This window comes from Adiantum capillus-veneris, chromosome 2 (assembly GCF_014529385.1).
Source record: "Adiantum capillus-veneris isolate H3 chromosome 2, ASM1452938v2, whole genome shotgun sequence".
Lineage (NCBI taxonomy): Eukaryota > Viridiplantae > Streptophyta > Polypodiopsida > Polypodiales > Pteridaceae > Adiantum > Adiantum capillus-veneris.
Window position 1 is genome coordinate 48,125,464 of NC_140932.1, and position 14,609 is coordinate 48,140,072.

General features: G+C 44.7%; 1 protein-coding gene across 2 annotated transcripts in view; it reads left to right on the forward strand.

The window, feature by feature from the left end:
• Window positions 1-6,481: 6,481 nt before the first annotated feature.
• The window catches only part of LOC147462723 (uncharacterized), a 60,955-nt gene continuing 52,827 nt past the window's right edge, over window positions 6,482-14,609 (forward strand). Inside the window, exons 1-3 of one of the 2 annotated variants that reach the window (XM_086485221.1) lie at window positions 6,482-7,159; window positions 7,414-7,511; window positions 7,584-7,608. In XM_086485221.1, the coding sequence (XP_086341347.1) occupies window positions 6,739-7,159; window positions 7,414-7,511; window positions 7,584-7,608 (544 nt within the window). In that variant the 5' untranslated portion in view covers window positions 6,482-6,738. The remainder of the gene's footprint in view (window positions 7,160-7,413; window positions 7,512-7,583; window positions 7,609-14,609) is intronic. The other variant, XM_086485214.1, reaches the window with a different exon arrangement.

The following is a 14,609-nucleotide window of genomic DNA, read 5'->3' on the forward strand; positions in this document are numbered from 1 at the left end:
GAATCTAATACCATGTCTGGGTACAAAAGAACTAGATACTACTACTAGAATCCATCCTCATCAGCACTCTGGATATCGAGAGAGTATGGCTCGAATCCTTTGCTGTAGTCTCCGTCGATGCTGTGTAGCCCCTCTCCTCAATCGTGGCTGTCTGGATCTCTGTAGCTCCAGTGCTCAGTCGATGAGAGTGCCAGTAGTGGTCGAATGAGTGTGGGCCGAGCTCTGCAATGATGACTACTCCTTTGACTGTCCCATATCTAGTGAAAAGAAATCTGTAATCTGTCTCTGGGACTGTCTCTCTATCTCTCCCCAGTAAAGTGTCTCTATATCTGTGTAACTCAAGGAGATATAGCCCAATACATCTATGATCCTCATAACTCCTGACCCTAGAGAAAGGACCGAAACCCTCTCTGAATAAGCAATGGAAACAACCCCGTATCTCATAGTACACTATGCAATGACATATGTAATGTAGCTCTGTCTCTGGCTCTAACTGACATAAGCGGCATATCCTGTTGTCTGCTGGTATCCCTCTAAATATACCAGCCTGAATCTCCAGCTGATGTGAGGATGTGCGTATCTGACCAATGGCACACCGCAAACCATGAGACATATGTGTGTCCATGTAGCTGGATCGAATCACAAACCCATCTCCTGTGAGGTGGAGAAGATGCTCTCTATAGAAAGCCATCTTCGTGCCCAACTCCTGTGGCGGCTCTATCCATGTCCTCCTGGTATCCAACTGGATCAGGTCCTGATGAATGAGTCTCATAATCTCCACCCGTGTAAGAGACATCGAGGGTGCCTGAAGAGAGTACTGAAAAGGGGGAAGCCTATCCATGGTGAAACCATGCATCTGAAACCATGATGTCATCTGTGCATACCAGCATGAAGTGTCCCTTGAAGAGCTAATTGTCTGGAAGACTCAAGGGCCAGTCTAGCATATTTGTCTCTAGTAGTATCCCACAATCTGTGCACAAAGGAGATTGATCTGGTAAGCGCCTCAATCTCCATAGGAGGGGTAGCTACCTCTACTTGAATGATAGCGTGGGGTACGGAGGCCTTGGCTTTGATCAGTCAAGAAATCATAGATACCAAGGGCCTCTCCATACGTCTCCAACCATCCTGGCCTACAGAAGGTCCCCATGTCTGCACCCCATACAACATAGCTGAGGCTACTAAGGTATCAAAGAGCCATAACTTTGTCCGAGGTTCCTGGAACTGAACCTGCGAACACATCCTCTCCAAGCCTCCCAAGGCCGCAAAAGCTCTAGTCAGTCTAGTCTCTGCTGCTCTCCCCAAAGAAAACCTTGGCCCAGTGAAGACAACCCCAAGGTAAGTGTATGCATCTGTATACTCTACAATCTCTTGACCATATATGAAAGTCGGTGTTGATATCCTTATCCACTGTGGTGTGGTGTGAAACACCATAACCTTGGTTTTACCAAGGTTTACATACAATCCACTATCCTCTGCACATTTATGTAATGCATCCAACTGTCACTGCTTATCCTCTGGTGAGTTAGAGATCAACCCAATATCATCAGCATATAACAACAATGGGATCCACGTCCCTGCCAGCTGGGCACCTCTATCACCCTCTCTGTCAATGTAATCAGACACCTCATCAACATACATACCAAATAGAGTAGCAGATAATGGGCAACCCTGTTGCACCCCAATGGTGGAGTGAACTAAATCAGATTCCCCTCCGGAGTGCGTACACGTCCCACCACTTATCTGTATAGAGACATAATCCCCCAAATCAATACTATGGGCACCCCCATGTCCTGCAGTCTGCGCATCAATCGAGCTCTCGGTACCATGTCAAATGCTTTGCGGAAATCCACAAAGCTACAATAAATTTGTCTCCCATGTGACCTGCCCTCCTCAATGATGGCTCTGAGTGTCAGAATATGATCAAGAGGGGAGAAACCCCTCTTGAAATTGGCATGGCCCTTTACTCGTACACCCTCACCCTCTGCCCAATTACTCAACTGCTGCTCAAGAATGGGAGTCTTACTGTAAGGCGAGCGACTATTTCCGAGCGGAGGACTATTCCGAGCGAAGAAAACACAAACACAAACACACACACACACACACACACACACACACACACACACACACACACACACTTTTTTGCAGTTTATACAACAAGCTAGAGTTACTGTACAATGTTAGATGGCATGTAAACATTTGAAGTTATGTGAATTTCGTAGAAACATGAAAAGTGCTCATAAATTTCTATAACATATAAAGGATGAACCAATTGTGAGTCAGCCTAATAACAATTGTGAGTCAGTTTAGTTACAATAAGACTACTAATTAGATCCATATGAAATACCAATGCGTTTACAAAGAGTGTCATGCCTAGGATTTAGTATTGTTGGATTGCACGAATGCAAGGTAGGACAATAAAGGTAGGTGATCTACGGAACTATGGATAATTTATTGCAAACATAGTGCAACTCTCTCCCTTCAACTGCATTATCATCGATTTCACTTTTAGGACCAAAGTTTTAGCAAGGAGAGGCCAAGGAATATTTTGAATTGTTTTGAATCGAGGTCATAGGAGGGCTTTTAGAATCTAATACAACCCATAGTTTTGATAGCTATCCAGCTTCTCCAACATGCCCAGGGGCTTTTTTACATGTAAATGCGATCTAGTTTAACCAAGAAGACAATTAAAAAAAACACAAATTACAATCTGTCGCAACACCACCCGTCGGTGTCCCATCGCAGCACTGCCCGAATCCACTGCCACTAGTGGCACTAGCGATGGTGCCCGCCCCATCTTGAAATTAGTCTAGGCCTGCATGGATTGGTTTGGACCAGTTTCACGATGGCCAACGTTAGAAAATACCGGGTTTACAATGTATTCTAATAGGGTGAAATCCTAAAATCTTGGTTAGGTTTTGAGCTTGCCTTGAAGAAAACTAGGAATTATTCACAACCTTTAGAGTAATTACCCAACAAAGCTTCAAATTGTGATCTAAAAAAGGGAGAATTTAAGTTTATTTTGGTTAGGCAAAATGTGTTTTTCTAGCCTTGACCAAGGCTGTATGCTCGTGAAGCTTGCTGGATCCGATTTTACTGAAAAAGCAAAAAAAAAGAGGATGTTAAAGAAAATTGCCAAAATACCCCTCTAATTTGTGAAAATTCCCAAAATACCCTTTTATCTATTTTAGTTGGATTGTTCAATAATTTCTAATCTTTACTCTTTTTTGACAAATGAGACCACCAATTTTTGAGTGCTTAGCAGGTAAATTTGTCGCTAATTACCTCGCAAAAAAGGCAATTATGTTTAAAAATAATGAAGCAATTCATCTCCAAAGCCTCTATAATCAACTGAAATTCTAGTTTTAGCGTCTTGTATTGGTAGACATTTAGTCTTCTTATGAAAAGCTACAAAAAAATTTATCTTTGGATATTTACACTCACAATCAGGTTTATTTAGGGACTTTTGGAAAATTTGAAGGGCATTTTGGTAATTTTATGTGCCTTTGCCACTTATTTGGAGGGTATTTCGACAATTTTCACAAATATGGATATTTTAGTAATTTTCTCGAAAGTAAATCATGTATCATGTTACACCTGCTCGAACCAGTCCGCGCCGGCGCGGATTGGTTTCGACAAGTTTAATAACGGCTCAGAGTCCCGCAATTTTGAGTTCGTGTATGCGTCCATAACGTCGATTTTAATAAAAAAGCAAAAAAAAAGGAGCTGAGAAAGTAAATTAAATACCATGCTAAACCTGCTGGAACCAGTCCGCGTCGATGCAGACCGGTTTCGACAGGTTTCATAACAGCTCAGACAGCGTTTGTGTAGTAATTTTAACCCCTCTCTTCCTCTTTTCTTCTTGCCGTCTACTCCATCACCCGTTAGCGGATACGCAAACCACCATGCATCACGTAAACGCCGAGCCTTAAACTCTCTCTCTCTCTCTCTCTCTCTCTCTCTCTCTCTCTCTCTCTCTCTCGCATAAGGCAAGCAAACCCTCATGCACCTCCAGCTGGGTCTTTGCCAAAACACTTGCTTGCTGATGCCAACAATCAGGCTCGATCAAAGACAAGCAAGCTCCTGCTACTACTGTCAAACGAAAGAGGGAGAGAGAGAGGAGGAGCGACCGTCGCACAAAAGCTTGAGAGAGCCTTCTAATAACCGTTGTGGAGGTGCTCTGACTTTTCGTGACCTTTAGTTTGCGCTCTTCATCGTCAGCTGTGCCTCAATATCCCCACGTGCGATATCCAGAAGGGAATATCGATGTACTTTGAATGGAGATTCACAACGCTTTTAAAAAACCTTGTGTAATTCCACCTCAAATTGGTGTATCACTAAAATTATCACAAGTAGGTTTGCCAAGTATTCTAAACAAAGTTTTTTTTCGAGCACTGATGGAGAAAACACGATCAATGTATGGCCGCGCTGAAAATACCATACAAAGGAAATACCTTTGAATGGAGAAAACTTAACTGACGTATTGCCGCACAGAAAGTTAGTTAAAGATTCAGCAATACATGCACAACATGTAATGATACTTAAATGTGGAGGCCATGTACCTTATAAGTAGGACTATTGGTGTGGCTTTTGCACAGGAAGGAAGTAGTAGTAGCAAAAGCTAGAGGAGAAGATAGCTTATGGTTGGGACCAAAGTCATCAAAAACTTAAGTTTCAAATAGCCTCAGACCAGCTTTAGTATTAGGGAAGACGTATGACTCATACATTTGAGAGCTTGGAGGCATGCAAGCCGCTTCACCAATATCATGATTGGTAGTAGCAAGAGCATGGCATGATAGGTGGGCAGCTCTTAAAAGGGTAGGGCTTGGGTAGGTTGAGTGTCCACAACAAGTTTTGCAACAGTCAAGTGCCCTCAAAAGACCTCAATGATGGTTGCATCACCATCACTATTGGCATCTACAACATGGCATGTTGAGGAGGAAATCTACATGAAAGAAGGGCATGTATCTTAATGGAAGAGTGAGGCATGGTTTGAGCAAGTGTAGAGCCTCCGACCGTGAAATTGGGATACCTTGCCATAGTAGAGGATTTATAGCAGGCTTGGCATGCTTATTGTAGGACAGTAAGGAGGATCGACGATGAGTCTCACTATGATAGCAAGGGAATATAACTCTCTCTCTCTCTCTCTCTCTCTCTATATATATATATATATATATAGAGAGAGAGAGAGAGAGAGAGAGAGTATATATATATATATATGGGTGTGCTTACATGTACAAAAAGTACATTAAAGTTTCAATTTGCAAGCCCAGAAAGAGGTAAAGGAAGTTGACATGCCCATTAGCAAAAAAAAAAAGGCCCATCATGTCAAGCCATAAAGCCTTTGTACTTTTATAAGGTTATAACATGCAACGGCTTTTGTTGGTCGATATGCACGTTTTTTACTAAAAAGATATCGGAGAGAATCTTTATGTTATAGATCATGAGGATTCTCATTACTCCAAGAATTCTATGTCTACTTCTTGAGTGGCCTCATAGACTTACTGGAAGTTTATAAGTTCTAACCTTTTTTGGTGTTTTTGACATATCCATAATTAACTGCGTTATATGTACTTCTATGACTTGGGATCTTGTTAGGGCTTCAACATATAAGGAGGTTTGAGCTTTTGAAGCCTCCGCTGCTTTGTGGCAATTTTAGATGTATGACCCTTTTTGTTGGCTAAATCCAGTACATCATGACATGATTATTGTCTTCAATATACATTGCTTGTGCATCAATTTGTCAAAGGGTATAGCTCATAGTTGCTCTAAAATTGGCTTCGCTCGATTTTCTTTGCTCATTGATTGGAAATCCCCAAGAATGGATGCATACAACCGGGCCAATGTGTATAATTGTGCGGTAATTCCCAAGCTCTGTAGGATCACTTGCTTTGAGAGAGAGAGAGAGAGAGAGAGAGAGAGAGAGAGAGAGAGAGAGAGAGAGAGAGAAAAGAAGAAGAAGAAGAAGAAGAGAGTTCTAACATCATATGAAACTATCCCAAGAGAGTGTGTTCGGCAGAAGCTCATGCAGAGACTTCGTTTGTATTCGACAGCAGCTCACGCAGGGAACCTTGTCAAACAGGTGCCGCTACAATGCGTTTGCCCTCGTCTGCCTTCGGCGGCAACTCACACACGAACCTCGTCATGTAGGGACACTACAACGCGTGTATAATGCTAGACTCAAGGGCCTCTTCGTGTGTCGAGCTAGGGCAGAGGGGCAAAGCTTGAGCCTCAACGTCCCCCACAGGGCCGCCCTCGCCCAGGGGGAGACACGCTTGATGCAGACTCGGGAGGCTTAGGGTTTGTGAGAGAGAGAGAGAGAGAGAGAGAGAGAGAGAGAGAGAGAGAGAGAAAACTAGGAGAGAGAGAGAGGGAGAAAGAGAGACAGAGAAACTATTGACATGAAGTAACTCTTTAGCCCGGATTAGGTTAGAGAGAGAGAGAGAGAGAGAGAGAGAGAGAGAGAGCCAATTTCGATGCTTTTCTTGGCTGCAGCAGCGCGTGCGTCACATACTAGTTAAGGACAAATCGACGAACGGCCGCTGAGACAACCTCTAGTTTCAACCACTTATGTCCACCTAGAGGCTAGCAAACGATCAATCAAGAGGCCGAGGTTAAGAACAATCAGGAATACGAAATCGGGCAACCGCCAGAAAAGAAGTGGAGCTTTAGCCTAGGTGAGTCTGTGTTTTCTGAGTGTGCGTTTGACGCTCTCGGCCATCCACTGATGAGCCGCCAAAAATGATATGCGACTTACATTTTCTCAGTAGAGGCTTAATGTCCTCTCTACACAAACTGGGCTCTAGCAGCTTGCTTCCTCTGCATGCGGAGCGACATTACATGCTTAGTTCAGACCCTACCTCCTTGTCTCCTCAGAGGTGCTTTAGCTGCGGTTATCCACATTGTAAGCTGAATCTTTACTCTAGATCCAGCTCTCGAATGCACTACTTTAGCTCTATGACTACGAGTGTAGGAGAGTGTCATTTGGGTCAAAAGAAGGCAACCTTATGGAAAGCCTTTATGTCACATGGCACTCGTTTTGTGCATTCAAGCAAGGAATCTCCTTCAAGGCGGTTCAACGAAGAGTGGAGTGGCCTTGTTGTTCGCCCAGAGAACAGACTCAAGCAACCTTCTCTCACTGTGGCTGTGGATATCGATGAAGGTCTAGAGCTCTTGCATAATCTATGTTTCTGTAATATGTGTATGGGACCATCACATTTGTACATCTTAAAAATCGTTTGCATGTATTATACTTGCGTTCTAGGCTTGAGAAAACTAAATGCATGCATGGAGGATTTTGTGAATATTTACAGTGTGTACGCTGACACAATTATCATGATTACATCAAGGCATGATGCCTGTACATGCATGATGGGAGTCCCGTGTTTTGACTGGCACTTCATTTTTACATTTCAGTACTAGGCAGCTTTCTGCTGGCCTTGAACACATTTATAGCAGAACAGTATCTGTGCGAGCACAATATTTCTGAGTTCCATGTTTACGACTTCACAAAGGTAATTTTTTCTGGTCTTAAGACACTTGCATATTTTATCCGAGCAGGCACTCATTTGAGTTAATCACTGCAGGTTTGGCAGTGCACTCGAGCAGAAGGTTTGTCTTTTATGAGATATTTGCTTGCTTTATTCTTTGCTCTTTATTTAATGTAGTGGTGTGTTGTTATAATTTGCTTATTCTTCCTATGCCTTCAGTGACATGAAGTTTTTATCTCATTTAAATATTTTTGGCAAGGGATGTCACTTTGGTCTTTATTTGTGTATTATTAAAGTCTTGGTCTTGTCTCTTCTTGTTGTGCTCAACACTCGGTGGTTGATATGTAAGCCTGATGTGATGATCATCAATGCTTTGGCCAAGATGTATGCCAAATGTGTTCTGGTTGGCGATGCTTTGGTCAATATGTAATCAAATGTGGTGTCCTTATGAAGCCTAGGGAGGCTGCTCGCCACAAAAGTGGCCTCCCAAGGGAATGGGTGGCCGCTCGTTTAATAAACATAAGTGTTGATGTGTGAAGGGGGAAAACAAAAAAGGATGGAGGAGCGCGCAGGCAGCGAGGAGGGCGCAGGGGAGAGACTCGAGAGAACGGAGCTCGTAGCGGCTTGTATGATGCTCGGATGCCGGCGAGCATGAAACGAAAACTCATTAGCAGGCTGGGCAAACTTATTTGGGAGCATTCCTGACGAATTTTGTGCTACTCATCATGCTGATCTGCCACCTCATTGCCTGGGCTTCACGCGCCTTGTCATGGTGGCGTGAAAACCAAAGGGATATAGCTTGAAAATAGGGAAAAAAAGTGGGAGGAAATGGGGTTTTTTGGATGCATGATCGAGGAGGAATAGGAGGTGGAACGACGACAAAGAAACGCAGAGGGAGGAGAGAAGCTCAATAATCTCTCTCTCGGCATGAAGACAAGGATCGCATGAGCAAGGCTTGGACTCGAGCTCCCTCGCTCTCTCTCAATTGAAAGAAGCAAGAGAAGGGGAGTATTGTTGGGAGAGATAAGATACAAGGATACAAGGTGGAGGGGCGCGATTGCAGGTACTCTCTCTCTCTCTCTCTATTTGGAGAAGCAAAGGATATGAAGTGGAGCAGGGAGTTCGATGACAAGCAACCTCGTTCGCTCTCTCTCGCGACTAAGTTCTCTCTCAATATTGAAGGAAGCATCAAGGATGACATGATGATCGGGGAAAGCCTGTGTGGTAAAGGTGATATAAAGCAACAGAACGAAGCAAGAGAAAAGCTCGCTTTCTCTGGCTCTCTTTCTTTCCCGACGGCATTGAAGGAAGGGCATAGCGAAGGAGGAGTTTTTATGGCATGATGAGTAGTAGGGCAAGAAGGGGAGATGATAATCTCTTTCAATCATACTTGGGAGATGCAAGGGCATAAAGTTGCAAAGGATTTAAGCTAGGGTTGTATGTTCAAAGAAGCAAAAGGATTGAAGAGCAATTTCCAGGTTATAGGGTGCAGGAGTACTAAAGACAGAGAAGAAAGTGAGGCTTTGGGAATGTAAGGGTGAGCTCTGCAGCAGATAGGCAGTTACCAAGGTTTGGAGTAGGGCTAGTCTATGTTCATTAAGGGGCTTGAGTACATGCGGCTATGAGGGCTTGGACATGCATTAAGAAGACTCCGATATCATGATCGATTGGGAGCCAAGCAGCGGTTTTGATTGATTGTCAATGCTAGAGCTGTTGATTAAACTTAACTCAGAGTTTTTTTTACCACCGTGCTGATAGTTAGAGGTCGATTAGACCACATCTTATACAATTTATCCCGGTTTTAATGACATGTCACTCCTGTTGGATTTTTATTGGCATTCATCTATCTGTGTCTGTTGTTTTCTCTCTCTTCCATCTCTCACAGCCAGAGGCCCCGTGCCTTCCCGGCTCACCTCGCGAACCCATATCCCCCTACATCTTTGGTGAACTCGACGCGAAACGAGCCAAGGTGGGAGGTGCAGACAGAGAATTTAGAGCATAAGGTGCACATCGGTCTTTTCAGAGCGGCATTTGGAGTTTAAAGGGCTCAGATTTGGTTAGTTGAAGTTTCACCGGGGGCCAGTTCTGTGCCTCGTTGCCTTGGTCAGTGTGCCATTTGGGGTTTTTGCATCCTCGCGAGGTTTTGTATGGAAACTATGCGGCGTGTGAAGACCATAGGAAGTTACGGCACGTCAATCGGAGCTCGGACCGGCAAGATATTGAAGTTTGAGGTCGGCATCAATTGCGAGCAAGAGGGCGTCGGATAATTTTTTGGCATTTGGGGTGCGTTGTTCGAGGCCTTGGCAGAGTCGAGATGCGGCGGGGTTTGCCCGAGTCAAAGTTGGGAAATGGAAATTTTACCGGGTTTTTGTAGCTTGTGGATTGGATGAGTGGACAAATTGTGATAAGGGATTGAAGTTGGAAGGGGAAACAAAGTTTTATGCCCACAATTTTTTGGTGAAATTTGAATCTTTGGAGGGGGAAATCAACAACGCAGTGCCACGTGGCACTTAAGAACCCATATGGACTGCGGCAACTAGGATTGTGGGGGTATATATATCAAAGGAGAGCACCTCTAAGGGTATCCAAGTGGGTGAGAGAGCTCGTGGAGCTCCAAGTGATAGCGTCTGTGGGTAGGTGCTACGCGTGGCGATGCCTCCGTGCACGCTGGCAGAAGGACGACGTCGGTGGCTTGCGAAGAAGGCGATGACGTGGTATGGCGACGCGGTGTGCCCTATAGGGTGGCTCACATGTGGGACTTGGGCCTCGAGGCATTCGGGAATAGTGTGGATGTGGCTCACATGCAAAGCAAGCGGGATATAGAGATCGATAAAAATAGAAGGGCCACACACGCCCATAAGGGCCTGCTTTTTTTTTTAATGAATAAGGATCTTTTTTTTTTTGAGAAGGAACAGGAGCTCTAGAGAGGAAAGGAGAGCTAGAAGCTTTTGTTCTATTATTCGTAGTTATAAGTTCGCTCGGACTCTTGTAAGGAGTTGAAACTCATTAATCATCAAAGTAACGGTGTTGTTAACGGTCGGCTTTGGCTATTGATTAAGCTTTACTCAAGGTTTATTTACCATCATGGTGATTGTTAGAGCTATGTGTGTGCTGTTTTCTCTCTCACATCTCTCATAGCCAGAGGCACCGTGCCTTCCCGGCTCACCTCTCGAACACATATCCTCGACAGCGGACAAAGGTAGGAAGAGCCTATTCTCATGCCAACACATAGTGGCTAAGTGGGCCATCCCCATTTAGTCTCGACAAACTTTCTTTAAGGCATGTGTATATCCAGTGATCTGTTATGGCACGGATGTAATGTGCAGCGGAAGTGATTTACGATGAATGCTCAGTGTGTACTTTAGGTTCTTTTTACTTCATGAGAGATGTGCAAAGACTAGAGAGAAGAGAGAATGGTAAGGTTCTGAGTGTGTGTGTGTGTGTGTGTGAGAGAGAGAGAGAGAGAGAGAGAGAGAGAGAGAGAGAGAGAGAGAGAGAGAGAGAGGTATAACACTAGATGGGGTTCCAAACCCCCCTCTAAGGGCCCCCCTCTCTATCGCTAGAGAGGTATTTGCTTTGGATTGCTCGAATGCTGATACAATGGTCCTTGATGCTGAGATGCTGATGGGATCTTGTTGTAGATGCTTGGATCTGCAAGGCTAAGGGTTGAAATGCAGAAATGCGGGTGGAACTAATGGGATCTGCGAGTGCTAACAAGGCTTTGGGCTGAAAATTGAAAAACACTGGTTGATCTGACGGCTGAATCTAGAAACACTGAGACTACGGCTGAAATCTACAACCTTTGAAAACGCTAGGGTTGAAAACTGACGGCGATGCAAGTGTGCTACTGTAGTCTAAAAACGCTGGTGGGCTGAGTATGTTGGTGGTGGTATTGCGAGCAAGAGGTGCTGAGGAAGTGCGGGTACTTGGTGCTGGTATTGAGGGTACTGACTTATCCTTGAGAAGTGACCCACCCCTAGGGTCACATATATATGAGATTAAGGCTAGGTCCTTCAATGCCAATAAAAGTCCCACGATCTTAAAACTTGTTACTTATTAAAGAGTTGATAAACTTACTTAGAAGAGGTGCTTCACATACAGATAAATACCTAGGTTGGGTACTAATGCAAATGTATGGGAATACTCCTTAGTGCCTACACGTAGCAGACACTTGCTATGCTCATGTGCAATTAGAGGATATGCAACTCTTCGGCATGCAAGGCGTGCGTACAGGCTCACAAGGGTGCCAAGACACTTTCTAGGTTGTCTCAAACCCTAGAAATAGGAGTTAGCTTGTCCACATGCACATAGGGTTAAATGTGCACGTAAGCGGAGATTATGGGGGCCCACGATCAGCGTGTGCTCCATTCTTTGCAGCGCCTTGTCGCCACTGAGATGCAAATGTTAAGGAGCGAGGCTGACCTTCGTGGGGATTGCGACCCTCCATCACGAATTTAACACCCCTCCCTTACCTGCATTCTGGGGGGGACAACAAGCTAGGGCTTTTTGACAAGTATTGCTCGGTTTCATTCACTTGGATATGCTCCTTGGTAAACAAAGAAGTGTCACGTGACACATCCAACCCTATGTGTCCGTGGACAAGCTACAACACGACAAGGGTTTAGTCAGTCCAGTTAGTCTAGATTTAGAAGTGATCTTCCACTTTTGTGAGTCTATTCATAGACCGTGCATGCCCAATCACTTAGTGTAGATGCATATCCTCTGGTTGCACACAGCATGATCATAAGCATCCCATCAGAATCCATTAGAATCCTTCAAGGGAATTTTCCATTGCATTTAGCCTATTTTCCCTATTTTTGACATTTTCACTTATTATTTTTAAGTGACTTTTGTTGGAAAGTAGGTAGGGCAAATTGAGTAAGTTTGTATATAAGCAAACCTAGACTAGCACTAATTGGCAGAAGAGCCAGCAAGAGCACACGCTCAACAGACACCTTCTCAGCAAAACCCTCCAAGAGACCTAGCGTTCTTGGAGCAGATCCAGTACCTAGCGTTTTCAACACCAGATCAGCCAACGATTTGCACTTGCAGATTCCGGCGACGGAGAACATGAGACCAGCCTAGCGTTTTGCATTTGCAAGACAAACGGTGACAGATTCCAGATTTTCAGCCCTAGCGTTTTTGCATTTGCATCCAACCCTAGCGTTTTGCAGAATCTCTGCGACGGAAACTCAAGGAACATCTGCGTTTTCAGTTTTCAGCAGTCAGACATCGCAGAAGAAGTCTCGAACCTCGCAAATCTCACCTTCCCCTAGCAGTTTCTTGCTGCACGGTCAGATCCCACAAAGTTTATAGTTTCAGCCCGGAAAATGCAGTTTCAGCATCTGCGTTTTCAGCGCGTCGTCGTCGCATCGTCGCCATCGACATAGAGTCGGAATTCAGCAGATAAAGATTTGCAGATTTCAGCCCTTAGCAGTTTCAGATTTCAGCCGTCTCGTCGTCGTCCTCATCGTCGTCGACATCGTCGGCAAGTCCAAGCATTGTGGAGATTTGTGCAATCATAAGTAGACCGATCCTGCCATAGAGAGTGGGGCCTTCGGAGGAGGGTTTAACGTCGTCTCTGGTGTCGTATTCTCTTCTCTATCTCTCAGTCTGATGCACTTCCATTCATTGTGTCCATTCACTTTGTGTTGTGTCCATTGCGCTCTCTCACTAAAGGAACGGAAGGCTCTCCCTTCAGTAAGTAAAAGGAACCTTGAGCACAGTTCGGAGCACTCATCTTGAGCAAAGTTCAAACATTCATTCCGTTGCACCTTCAATTGGTATCAGAGCTTTGACTGTTCTGTATCACTCAAGGAAAGAACCACAAGAACCACATAATTTTTTTTGCTTGGTGAGGTCGCGCGAACCCAAGTTTGCTTGGGCGTGTCGATTCCTACTCTTGTTTTTGAAGAGTGACAGGAAACCCAAGAAAGAAGGGCTTGTCCAACCTCCCCTTGTGCCTCTTTTCAGTCATTGAGAGCGGACCGTGCACTTAGCGGCCGGCCAATTGACGTGAGGTGGGAAAAAGCAACCTTGGTGTGAGCTCAAGGCCGCCAAGGGGTGCGCACGTGGAAAAAAGCAAAACTCGGGTGAAGAGAAGATCCTTCTCGAACACAGATTGCAAGCTAAAGAAGAACCACAAGAGCTAAAGAAGAACCTCAAGAACTCAAGAACCTCAAGAACCCAAGAACCTCAAGACTCCTAAGAACCTAAGACCCACAAGAACCCAAGACCCACAAGAACCCAAGTTCCTTGTGAACTTAAGAACCCAAGACCACAAAAACCCACACGAACACACGACTTCAGAATGGTCATCACTCGAAGCGGAATGGATACTTCGTTTGGAGGTGATGAGCATGAGAGAGGCGAAGAAGAATTTTCCCCACCAGGAGGTTTTTTCGACCCTCCCTCTTCCCCATCTACCCCAAGGATTGCATTAACTCCTATGGAGGAGTTGGAGCAGATGTTTATGGAAAGGAAGTTAGAACGCGAAGTAAGAAATGCAGAAATGGATCGTAGACACGCAGAAAGAAGAGCAGGAATGTAGCGCAAACACTAAGAAAGAATGGCAGCCGCCATCAAAGAAAAGAGCGGCCAACACATGAAAGTGTTCTTGCGACTCTTTTCTCAAGTGCAGGCACAAATGTCACGTGACACATCCCAACCCTATGTGTCCGTGGACAAGCTACACCACAGTAGGGTTCAGTCAGTCCAGTCAGATTAGATTAGCATTGAGTTGGCACTTTTGTGAGTCTATTCGTAGACCGTGCATGCCCAGTCACTTAGCTTAGATGCATATCCTCCGGTTGCACACAGCATGATCATCGGAATTCCCATCAGAATCCATTAGCATCAGTTAGGGGAATTTTCCAGTGCATTTAGCCTATTTTCCTATGTATTGGTATTTTCACTTATTATTTTTAAGTGACTTTCCAACAAAAGTAGGTAGGGCAATTTTGCTAAGTTAATATATAAGCAAACCCAAGTTAGCACTTTCTTGCAGAAGAGGCAGTAGGAGCTTCCCGCTCAACAGGCAACTTCTCAGCAGTACCCCCCCTGCACACCCAACATTTTGGAGTTTATCCTCGCCGGGCCAGATCCCCACCATTGGCGTTTTCC